The sequence below is a fragment of the Orbicella franksi genome, chromosome 15, assembly GCF_964199315.1.
Source record: "Orbicella franksi chromosome 15, jaOrbFran1.1, whole genome shotgun sequence".
Taxonomy (NCBI): Eukaryota; Metazoa; Cnidaria; class Anthozoa; order Scleractinia; family Merulinidae; genus Orbicella; species Orbicella franksi.
This window is the reverse complement of record NC_138159.1, coordinates 17,635,053-17,647,927: the sequence shown is the minus strand read 5'-3', so window position 1 is coordinate 17,647,927 and position 12,875 is coordinate 17,635,053. Positions and strand designations below refer to the sequence as shown.

Genomic DNA, 12,875 nt, shown 5'->3' with positions numbered 1-12,875 from the left:
TAATGCTGGCCGCAGCTTTGAGGAAACTTATGCCAGCGTGCCTGCTGAATGACGAAGTCATTGCAATTTTCAAATGCCAAAGAATGAACCCCCTATTTCTGAGAACGTGAGAAACGGATCTTGAAATTCTTGTGGTTAGTTCTCATTTTTCAGAGAAAAACGTGACGCAAAATTCTACAAAAATTTCCGATTCTTAGAGGAAACGGTCAAAACTTGTGCTGCGACGATGGCTTGAAAAGCGTACGATAATGCTTAGTACCTACTCCAAATTTATCTCTCTTTTAATTTAAGAGTTAAAAATGAACTTAACGAAGAACCCTCGAAATAAAAAGTTGTATTACTATAAACAATTTCGACTAGGAAACCATTCTTGACGAACACAAAACCGAAGCATATTTTACCCAGAAAACTCCAGAAAACCTATAGAATCTTTTCATTCTGTTATTTAAATGAGATAGGAAATGAACATCACTCCCCTTTTTTCCATATTCTTCACGAAAAATCACATGAGAGTATCTCAGACTTTATACCTCTGTCAAGGTTAGGTAATGCCACGTCTGTTTTATAAATGGAAATAGTAAGTCATTAAATTACTCCTGTTGCAACACGCACCCTTTAGCTATACGTGCAGTTCTGTATAATGCTTAATCACGCATAAAAATTACATAAGATTATGATTAACAGAAAATTAAATACCATTGCCAAAATATTAGTACATCCTTTGGACAATGAATAAAACTGGACTGCTTTCTTCAATTAATGGATGTCAATATAGCTTTTTAAAATAGACAGTGTCAAAATACTGTTCCGGTGTCCGGTTTTCTTCAGATAGAAAATTCTGTCTGTGAATCTGGTGCGTGATGTCACGCACGTGCAAAGTGCTTTCCATTTGTCCGAAGGAAACCGGTTTTCCATCGGATTTCTAGATAACTAGCTACCTGATCCACTTGCCTTTCTAGCAAAATTTACGGATGTGAGCCTCGGTTTTGCATTTGCGTGGAAAAACCGGTGACAATTTCCGTCCAACTGGAATGAGACGGGATCGGATTTGACACACGACATTTGAAAACCTTCCAGTGAAAAGGACTGTTGCATTTTATTTCCCACCGAAACAAGTGCGGATTTCTCGTATTTCATTAAAAGAGCTCGGTCGCAGTATTTTGATGTTATAATGGCCACGTACAAAATTATTAAATTGAAGGAAACCGGAAAATAAAAATTTAACAAGATAGAAAAACACCAAAGAATTATTGATAAACCATAAAGGAACGAGGATGGTTAAGGATGGAGAAGATTAACACGGATTTCAAACGACGAACTTGAAAAATTTAGGCTAAACTTTTCAAGATGTGTGATATCGATGTGAAAAATTTCCAGTGGAAAGACGCGTTACATTTACGTTCCCACCAAAAAAAACCGATTTTACCATACCAAAGGAAAACGCCCCTCGGTTCCCCCCTACACCGCTGGTTTAGACATGATGATGGATGCGAATGCAATCATAACACTACTGGAAAAAAGACCTGAAAAAAGTTTCAGGCTTTGAACGGGATTCGAACCCACGACCTTCGCGATACCGGTGGAATTCTCTCCCAACTGAGCTACCTGAAATTTTTTCAGTTCTTTTTACCAGAAGTGTTATGACTGCATTCGCATCTATTATCATGTCTACATTTAATTGCTACTGTTGGACATCTATCACTGCTGGTTCAGTAGTATCCGATTTAACGAACCTCTTTTTAACGGAGTCCCAATCTCGTTCCCAGAGTCTTCGTTCCCCTTGAGCAGCGGTCAGAAAACGAGAGCTCTGGGAGCAACCATTTTAGGCGTGCGCCATAGATGCAGACTGCGCACTAAAACCAGATGGGCAGAATTCGGTTATTTCAAAATGGTTGCTCCGAGAGCTCTCGTTTTCCGACCGCTGGTCAAGGGGAACGAAGACTCTGGGAACGAGATTGACGGAGTCCTCGATATAACGAACGATTTTCTTAACTCCATTAATTGTCAAATATATGGAAAAGAGCTTCGATACAACGAAACCTCGTTATAGAGAACTCATTTTGCAACTCCCTTCATTTGGCCCTTCGTTATATCGAGGTTCCACTGTAATCTGCTTTTCTCTCGAAATCAGGCAAAGGCAAAGCCCTGGGATAGGCGAGACCTTTGGGACTAGAAGAGACTAGGACTAGACATGGGGGTTGCGACATGACAATCACGAAAAATGAAACAGACTGTGGACTCTTCTGATGCGCTGTGAGGACATTTTGAGACACCAACATGGCCGCCGTTTCATTGGTGTGGGACACCAAAATGGCTGCCGTGACGTCACGTGGAAACACTCTGTATTCATCACTGCGAGCTGTATCTCTTTTGCTCGAAAATCTGCGAGGAAGAATTTAAATGAACAGAGGCGAGCAGCGAAGGTGCACGCTACTGACGGCTCGCGGTTTCGCCGCTTGCATGTGCTCCTGGTTTGTGTTCTCCCCTCGCCGATCTTCGCTTTACAGAGACATCAAAGTGTGCCACTGTGTGCAAAGTTTAGTTTAATTAGTGAAGTTGCTGCATGGCACGTGTAGCTCGTGCAAAAAAAGGAAAAAGCCTTAACCTGTAGTTTGAAAAGTACAATGGAATTTTTTGGGAAAGGCATATATATATAGAGCGTTTTCACACAACATTACAGCAACCATATTGGTGTTCCAAAGCAATGAAAAGTCGGCCATGTTGGTGAACCAAACCAATCCTGTGGGAGCCGAAGTCTTATGTAAACACTCTTTTGTTTCAATAAATTTCCATGTGAGTTGGCCACGTGAGTGAAAACGATTTGTATATTTAGGTTTATGAATTATACCACCGTTTTCTCTCACACGAATCTTCATGTTTCAACTGTCACTGGTGGCTGCATGTATTATATAACCTCACGGGAAACAAAAATTAATGAGAGTTAAATTTCTTTTTCCCAGTTCACCTAACTAATCGTTTATATTTTTAGGTTTTAAAAAATTATACAACAGTTTTTCCTCACACAAATCATAACATTTCGACTGTTACGTAACTCACTGTATACAGAATCCCAGGACTTTCACAAGAAACTCAAAGCGACATTCTTAAATGAGATAAATGTACTTTTATTGAATACTCGCCCATATTTACAGAATATATTTATGAATCGTACAATAATTTTTCCCACACAAATCCTTACATTTTGACTGTTACGTAACGTCAACATGTATTATATACAGACGGTTAGGAACTTCGCCGATCGACACACCTAATGTGAAGTAAATTTTATGTCATTCAATACTCGTTCATATTTACAGGCAAACACATGTACAATTGTTTTCTTCTACACAAATCTTTTTTTTTTTACTGTTTTGTAACGTTCCAGACGCCTAAGAACGGACAATTCCTTATACACTCTTTTTATTATATAAGAATAAATCATTTTATAAGAATATCGAGGTTGAAAGTTTGCCAAATTTAAGAATAAACCCAACACTGAGTTTTTGAAAAGAATATATCATTTTGTGTGGTGAAAATTTGTAAATACAACACAATCACGTGTTTTAACTAAACCGTATGAAATTCTTCCTTTCTCTAAAAGACTAGCCGCACAGCAGCAGCCGTATGTTCGATGCTAATAAAATTTCTAAAGAAGTTATGTGTGTCATTTGAGGCTGTATTGCCTGCAGTCTGACTCCAAAATAACGTCAACATCATCTGGACACGAAACACTGGAAACTGATACCCCAATACATTTCAAAATAGAACTTTCATACACTATAATCTTAGGATATTTACAAGAATATTTTCAGCATAAAATCGGCAGAAAAATAAGAGTATTCAGACTGGGCCGGCAAAACAGTATTCTTATTAAAAAGAGTGTATTTTCATATCCTTACACTGTGATGTAACTGTACTGCACGGTACAGCCTCTCATATGACGAGCTTGGGTGACCTGTGTCATAGGTTGCCTCTTACACTGGCTTTAATTAAATCGCAGAATATCAGGGCAAAGCCATCGCTCGACGTCCGTTGTGGCGATTTCTCAAGTTCGTTATGCAGAATCTTCGCTTTGTACCTCCTCTTCAACTTCAACTGCAACAGCAGTTAATGTCATTTCAAGCGCTTTTGCGTAACACGGTGGAGGAGTTTCAGGTATTTCAGGAACATCAACGGTCCAAATGTCCTCATCCGCATCCACAACTGAATAAAATTTATCAAAATTTTGAACAACGGTGTAGTAATCGGGTAAATCTAAGGAGGGTACTTTTTTCTCAAAGGCTGCAACACGGGGGATGTAATTGTAAGGCAGTACAGGAGCGGGCGATTTTTCCAAATCTTCGGCAGGAATGAAAGAGATGACCGCTTCAGGAATGTCATCATAAGCGTTGTTTTGACCTTTTTTCCACGAAAACGCCATCAATATGCTGCCTCCGAGAACAAAAAGTAACGTGCCAACACATCCCAAGATCGTCACAAAGTAGGATTCATTCATGGCAAGTAGACTCTTCTCGCAGCTGGGACAGCCTTTAAACCAGATTACAACGATCATAACAATTATCACGAAGATCGACAGACTCCCGGCGATGGACAGAAATGCGAGGGACAAATAAAATCTTTGCAGGCACTTTGGCGAACAGTCTGATTCTTCGCGTTCTCCTATCATGATTAAATCGGCTTATCTGACACCGGGTCACTGTGAAAGACTGCAATGCTTTAGGCTTATTTCTACTCATAACCGGATGAATTCACTAGTTATAAATGGTTGACACGAGTGAAACTCGCGCCGTAGTCACGAGGTAATTTGCGAGTCACGTTTGGGACAACCTTAATTTTGTGCTTACCATTTTGTCCTCATGGGCCAACTTCGAACACGTGCTGAGACCAGTGAAGCTGTTACGTGAACTCGGGGCAACTTCAAGTCAAGTTCAAGGCAGCCTTCTAAGGTTATCTCACTTCTCATTTTAACACTGCAATGTAATTTAAGTTTTATTTACTCGAGCTTTTTTTTTTTTTTTTTTTTTTTTTTGCACAAGATGCAATTCTTGTCTTCACAACCTGGGAGATCTTGGCAAGCATGAAGAGGTGGAAACAAGAGAAGTAAAATATGTCTGTACGAAAACTGAGCGGATCAAAGTACGGTAGTTCTATTGATGCAGTTGACGTTCAAACAACGATTTCACTGTCAGAGCCGTTTGCGCGTTCAGTTTCAGTCAAGCAGTTATCATAAAACTGACAGCGAGCTGGTACGAATCATATCATTAAAAAGAATTTAACAGCGAGGGCGGACACGCGTAGCAACGATACAAGCTCGTATGCTCGTCGGTTCACCTCGTTGATATATTTATTGGCGAAAAGCGTCTTTAATGATTAAATTGGCTGGTGTTGAGAGCAGCCCTATGAGTGAGGAACGTTTGTCTTCCAAGGCAATTCTTCATATGAAGAAGCGTAAGGATTGTGGTTTGAGAATCTGCACGTCTGAATTAAGGGGAGAGTTCTGGCCTTTCCCTTCGGTGCGTACTCAACAAAAAATGTACGCTGAGTTGAGGCGAGTGATGTTCGTTACCAATTGAGTTGTAGTATTTTTTTTTCTTGTATTGCTTCCCACGACAGCTTGGATGGGTCACAATTTTTCACTATATAAAGGTCAGGTTTCTCGCATTTTGTTACGATATGCTTAATTGGAAATTGGACCCAAGGCGTGTCTCAAACATGTCGTGCGTAACACGTTTTCGAACCTTTCGGCACGCTTCGCGGGCTTCACATCACGCGAGTGTGGTTTTGCATTAGTTCGCCATGTTCTTATTTAGGAGCCTGAAATACCCGCAGCGAGACCAAATGCGTTTAATGTGCTGCCTAAGCGTACCAAGAAAGGTACGATTTAGTGATTAACGTGCTCAAATTATGCCCTACATCCGACCATATCAGGTCAGTGACTTGATATCCCAGGATCGCAGACACGGCTTTTTATGGGCTTATTATGAATCTTGTTACAATTAACAGAGTAAGCAGATCTTGCCATTTGTTTCAAATGGGCCTTCTATTGCGCTAAAGGTTGGCCGACTTTGGAATTACTCACTCAGTCAGCCAAGACAAGCTGGTCACCAAGCTGTGTAACTCAACAGACATTTTGACAGTTGCCAACATCCAACTTATATAACTCGAGTTTAGAGTTGTCCTCAATTGGACTTTGCACTATTCAGCATCCAGCCTGAACTATCAACACTGAACTTTTGACTAAACAAACGCTCACATCCAGGTTACGTCCGGGGGAGGTACTTCCAAAGTCCAAAGTACTTACAAAGTTTTGGGTAGGGGTGTGCGGCCCAAACCTTGAAACCGGACCAAAATCTATGATTCTATACTCTCTTTCAGACCTGAGCTAAGAATCAATACCCCATATCAGACCTCTACGAATTAGTGCACGGTTCCAATATACGACCGAAGCTAACTAGACATGGCGTCGATTTGCGAGAAAATTTGACAAATACTACAAATTTGCCAATGTTGATGCGGAAAAAAAATCAGTTTCTTGTAAAAGAAAAATAGCCTTTGCCAAGCCAGAGTGGAAAACATACCCTATTTCAGACAAAAATGGTCAAAATCTATGCTCTTTTTCAGACCATAACTGCTCAAAAACCATACCCTTTGGGGCCGCACATACCGCACATACCCATGTGGCCCATATAAGAGGGTAGCCCCCCAGAAAGTTATGTAACGTTACAACAGTACAGTTGAAACTGATCGTCGAACTTTGTGTCTCGACATTCAACTTTACACTACATGTCCCCCGAGCTCGAAAAATGAGCGTACAAAATTGGCCACGTACAAAACTACCTTTAAATTGAAGGAAACCAGAAAATATAAAAGTTTACTAAGATAGAAAAACACCAAAGCGATAATAACAAACCATAAAGGAACAAGGATGGTTAAGGATGGAAAAGATTAAAATGGATTGCAAACGACAAACTTGAAAAAATTAGGCTAAACTTTTCAAGAGGCGCAAAAAGTAACTAACTCCTTCAAGCACAAAGCCTCAGGTGTGTGGTTCATTATTCCGTGGAGGAACTGAAAAGGCAGTGGTACTAAAAGCTACCGAAATAACCATAAATTAGCCTCGAAAGCTCACTATAAATAAAGAAACATACACCTGAAGCGAGGTGGATTTTTTTTTATTAAATATTCGTCCATATATTTTAGGTTTTACGAATAAAACCGTTTTTCCCATACAAATCCTTTTAAAGACTGTTGCGTAACCGTCTATACTATGCTACTCGCGGACGCTCCATTTTTCGAACTTGGCTACTTGTGTCAATTAATCATGAGTCTGAATTATCATCAATGGACTTTTTAGACCTTTATAACTCATCATTGACCAACGGCTATATCAACATGGGACTTTTAACCACAGTTAAAATAAGGGAACGGTTATCAATCCAAACAAAGCCTATATGTTACATGTTTTTGTAAGGCTATTTTTTGTCCTTGACCGTGTACAAAACACAATATTTGTTTTCATTTGTCTGAGCGGAACCTAAAAGATAGAAATTTAAAAAGTGAGTTTTTAGTTACGTGATTCATACATTGTGTATTAGCGCTAAACTAAATGATTGCGTACGGTCGTGGACTTTCCATCATTAATATTGTCAAAGGTGAATTGATCAACATGACACGAGCGAGGAACAAAGAAAAAATCAGAGTCACGGACAGGAATCGAACCCGTGACCTTCCGAACACCAGGCGTGAACCCTACCCACTGAACTACGAGAAATTATGTTAAACATTGCCATTTTTGTTTGTTCCTTTGAAGTCCACTAGGCGTGACAACTGTTTCTCTTTATTAACTATATTTCAAGTCATCATCCAACTTTATAGCAATAGAGCCTTTCACAGTTTCTGACACCAACTTTTTTGGGGGGAAGGTGAGGGGTCAAACACGGCAAAAATTACAGCTAATGTATGAGGAAAATGAAGAACCTAATACCTCATTCACAACTCACGGAAAATTAGAGCTCTGAAGTATTTATGAATAAAACCAGAGATACTAGATAACTGAATTTACTGATCGCATTTGAGATAAATGGCCTCGCTAGAAAAGCCACAACTAAGGTTTTCATTTTTCCATACATTTGTCTGTAAGACCGAGTCGCAATTCGCGGGGGAAAATTTAGAGACATTTGTATCAAAAATTAAAAGTGCAATTCTTCGCCTCACAACAAATCTTTGTTCTTGAAATTTGACAAAAAAAGCCTTCTGCTGGGTATTGTTCCTTTGTAACTCTTAAAATACTCAGAGAGTCAGTCACTTTCAAATTATTGGACATCAAACATTTAACATTTCTCATACATTTACTGCAATTTTTGCTGTGTTTGCCCCCAAACAAGATGGCGTCAGAAACCTTGGACTTGGTTACTAAACTAAACCAAATTTTGAGTTCTTCACGTGCGTAATTCCCTGTCTGATAACACAGTCATGTCGACCTTAATAGGGACCTTACGCATCTACGACGGCGACGGCGAGGACGACTCCTAGTAAAATATGTGTTTCTATTTTACTTTGGATTTTCGCATTTATTTGGAACTTTCCAGTGTGTCTGTCGGTATTAAAACTTGCCGCTGCTGAATATGCTGCGAAGGCGTTCAGTTCCAAATAGAAACACGAAAAATTAGCCGTTGTGGTTCACGTTCTCCAGACAACGCAGAATTTGGTCATTTCACGTTGTTGTTTTGCAGAGGTGCGTGATACGTGTCTGAGCTGTCACATGTGCGTCACAATGGTCAAATAACAAGTATGTAGTTACCGGAATGACGTCACTTAAGCAAAAGTTGCTTAAAACGATTCAAGTTAAATCAATCTCTATTTGTTTAAAAGGAAAGACAGTTTTCAGGTTATAAATATAACCTCGGTCTCCGGTTTTGTTCAGACAGGATGTTGCCTATGACCCTCATGTGACGTCACGCAGAGTCCAACTTCCGCTTTCTGGCTCCTTTTAAAATCGCAGGAGACTGGGCAAACCCTGTCGATCGATCTTTGCCCGTGATATTTCTTAAGATTTCAGTCGCTTTTTCATATCAGACTGTATGAACTATAGATGGGTTAAAAAAATGACTTTGTAAATTATACTCTTGTACCTTCGGTATTTCCTCGTTGTGAAATATGTGTGTCGGTTACGTTTACAGTAACAGCTAATGTTTTCATTTTAAGAGCTTCCTCGTAACACGGTGGCGGAGTTTCAGGGACATCTTTCGCGTTCACAGACGAATAAACTTCATCAATATTTTTGACAACTGTAGAATAACCAGGCACATCCTGCGAACAGGTTTTCATAACAATTGGCTGATGGCGAGGAATGTGATTATAAGGCAGTATAGGAGCGGGTGACTTTTCCAAATCTTCGTCAGGAATCAAAGAGATGGCAACTTGAGGTACAGCTTCAGATGTGCTGTTTTGTCCTCTTCTCCAACACGCTGTCAATATGCTACCTCCAAGGAAGAACAGTAACGTGGCAACAGTCCCCAAAATTGTAACTATATACGACTCGTTTTTGTCGCGAAAACGCTCCTGGCAGTGCGGGCAATATTCAAACAAAAATACAACTATCAGGAAGATGATCACACTCACTGTTAAGCTGGAAAACGCGAGTGTTAAACAAATTCTTCTGGTGCACTTTGTCGACGGGCTTGATGATTCTTCATCTACCATACTTAAATTTTTAGTCGTATCTTTCACCAAACGATAACGATGCCTCAAGCTTCTTTACTTCAATGTACGTGCTGGCTTGAACATGTCATTATGAAACGGATGTGTGATCGATAGTTTTTTTCAGGCCCTTTAGCCACGCGGAAACATGTAAAATTGATCCTCTCAGTATTTTGGACGGCTCTGCTGGTACAGTGACATTTTTAGGAAACGCTGAGACAATAAGATATCTCAAAATTTATAGAAACAGGCCAATTTAAAGCGAAATTATTTGCTGGCGGAGCAGACAGTTTTGATAATTAATTGTTGTCAGCCCGGCCCTTCATTTAGAGCGGAAGTTGTCGCAGTACTTATATGATAAGCCCTCACTTCCATCAGTGCTGAAGTTAAAATCGACAAAAAGGAATTGAATTTCATATCCCAAATTACTTGATACAGCATAATAAAAAGTGCCACATGAAAGCAATGCTCAATAGCTTTCATTTGAATGGTCACACACTAGGGTTTCATCCACAGAATTAAAAAGTTACAACAATCTTGTACAGCATAATAAACAGTACCAGATGAAAGTACTGTTCAATAGCTTCATTTGCAAGGTCACGTACTAAGGTTTTTTCCACACTAGTTAACAATTAGATTATGAGCTCGAGATTTCTATGAGGTGATAGTTGGCGCCGAATCAACTATCACCTCATAGAAATCGAGAGCAAATAATCTAATTGTTTAAGTAGAATTCTTACTGAAATAAATGCAAATTACAGTTTCCAATCCTTTTTCTACGTGTTATTAAACTTCACGCTTTAACAAAGTCACGCGGACTGAATTGTGACTGGAAATTTGCAGTTGTTTACGCGCGCGCACTCGTTTTTTCAATAATTTCAAGTTTTTAAAGTCAAAACAGCGTTAATGACTCTCGAAAAACAGTCGCCATTTCGAAGACGAGCGACAGCCATTGCACTCTAATTAAACAATAGAGTGTTTCTGTCGAGGAACTATCGGTTGATAGTTGCCCCGCGGAAATTTGATGTTCTTAAAACAAATATTTGCCAAAGAAGCGAAGCTTCGAGGGCAAATATGCTAGTTTTAAGAACATCAAATTTCCAAGGGACAACTATCAGACCGATAGTTCCGAGACATAAACACTCTATTCTCTTTATCATTCACCACTAAATTTTCTTACGCGCGCCAGTTCAAAATTCATTGTGAATTATTTTCAACTTTTTTAGATGAAAGCCGTGAAAGATCGTTAAAGCCAAATGTAAAATTTGAAAAGGAGAACAGACAAAAACCCACTTAATACATTTCAATTGTTTACTTTCTGTAAGCCCGCTTCTTTACAGAAACATTTACACGGACGAGTACTATCCATCCGGGTATTTTCATCGGATGGGCACTATGGGCTGATAGTGTGTCTCCACGGATGAACACTATCGCGTCACGTGATCAGTTTAAACCAATAAGAATCGGAGAAAATTTAGTGGTGAACTATAATCGCTGATAGTGTACGAGTAGCTCAGCCAATCAGATTGCAACATTTGCATTAGTATACTAGTAGAATTCTACTAATCAAATATAGTGATCGCCATCAGTGGCGGATCTTGGGGAGGGGCCGGGGGCCCCGGTCCCCCCTCTTTATTTTGGTTAAAAAAAGAAGAAATTACAGAAGGAAGAAAAGCCGGCAGGACAAGCAAAACAAAACCGCCTCCCCCCACCCCTTAGCTCAAGGTCTGGATCCGCCACTGGCCATAAATTCTCGGGGAGAGCAATCCATGAGTGAAATAATGTCGAGGAACTGGTCGATTAGTAATGGTAATAGGACTGAGTGGAGTCCAATTCGGTCTGTAATCATGCGAGTGATAAACAAAATCAGACGACCGCGAAGCGGGAGTCCGATTTGTTAAACACGAGTATGATTACAGACTGAATTGGACGACACGATGTCCTGTTACCAATTAATCAAAACTATGACAAAATTCGAGAAACGAACAAACCATCGATTGAGCGCTGAACGATTAAACGTCGTTATGAATGCTGAAAAACACAGCAGTTTACTCAACAAAGTGCACCGCAACAGCGCACGCAAAATGACGCGTACTGTCCAATTACAAGCATGACGCGTACACACTCTCCAATTAATGCTCAAATCGGGCTGCTGATAGCCAATCACGTTCGAGAATATTGTTATAGTTTGTATTACATGTAAAACATCACGTTGCTGAAGACATTTTTTTTTTTGTTTAAAAAAAATTAATTGTCTTGTGTACACGAATTTGTTCCGTTAGTTTATATACAGTATAAATTGTTTTGGTGGTATTTCGTTATTGTAATCGTGGGTGACAAACTACTTTTGTTTTATTTCGTTGGCGCGAAATTTCAGCGTTTTAAATTTGTGATTTCCCATGTGAGATAGGAAATTGCCATGGCAACGTTTGGCGCGAAATTTCTCGACACAATCAGTATTAATAAAAACAAGTAAAAAATACCCACGATTGTAAGTATAATTTGTCACCCTTGATATTACATCTGTAAAGGTTAATCAAATGGTATACTCGTTCAAAATTTCCATCACTAAAGGCTCAGGAAATAATATAATAAGAATATCGAGAAAAGACACGTGAAATTATTTCCTACTTTCACCGTACTAATCATAACTATTTTTGATACGACATAACGATAGCTTAACATTTCAGAACTGAATCGTTCCGTCAGGTTAAATGTGAACGTGCGTTGAAAATAAAATAAATAAATAAATAAATAAATATACATTTATATAGCGCCATTTTCCACTAATTGTCCATGGCGCTTTACAATACTTTAAAATTAAAATCCTAATTCTATATAACGTACCGGAAATTGTTTTTTTACAGTTCATGCAATTATGTTACTCTGACGACACCTGCTTTACATGCAACTGTCACACATCATTTATCGTCACTTTTCTCGCATGGCCTCACGTGTGATAACAAACAGCACGTTCGAGTTTCTCCAAATCTTGTTTGTTTGTAGAATCTACTGCGAAAATAACGCGAAAATGTTCCCGGTAAATTACCTTTACAAGACGGCAAAAACAGTGCCCAGTGACTGCTCGTAACATAAAATTATAAAATAGTTTAAAATAGCGGAGCTCCCACACGCCGAGCCCTATATAAATTCAAACTATCGAGCTAGAAAAGTTC

General features: G+C 39.3%; 1 protein-coding gene across 1 annotated transcript; it reads right to left on the bottom strand.

The window, feature by feature from the left end:
* Nucleotides 1–3,141: 3,141 nt before the first annotated feature.
* Nucleotides 3,142–5,006, bottom strand: LOC145470231 (uncharacterized). Its single transcript, XM_081454061.1, has one exon. The coding sequence runs from the start codon at nt 4,664–4,666 to the stop codon at nt 4,055–4,057; it is 612 nt and encodes a 203-aa protein (XP_081310187.1). The 5' UTR covers nt 4,667–5,006; the 3' UTR covers nt 3,142–4,054.
* Between the last annotated feature and the right edge of the window lie 7,869 nt (nt 5,007–12,875).

Coding starts and splice junctions, on each gene's coding strand:
- LOC145470231 (XM_081454061.1), bottom strand. CDS start 4,666: ATGATAGGAGAACGCGAAGAATCAGACTGTTCGCCAAAGTGCCTGCAA.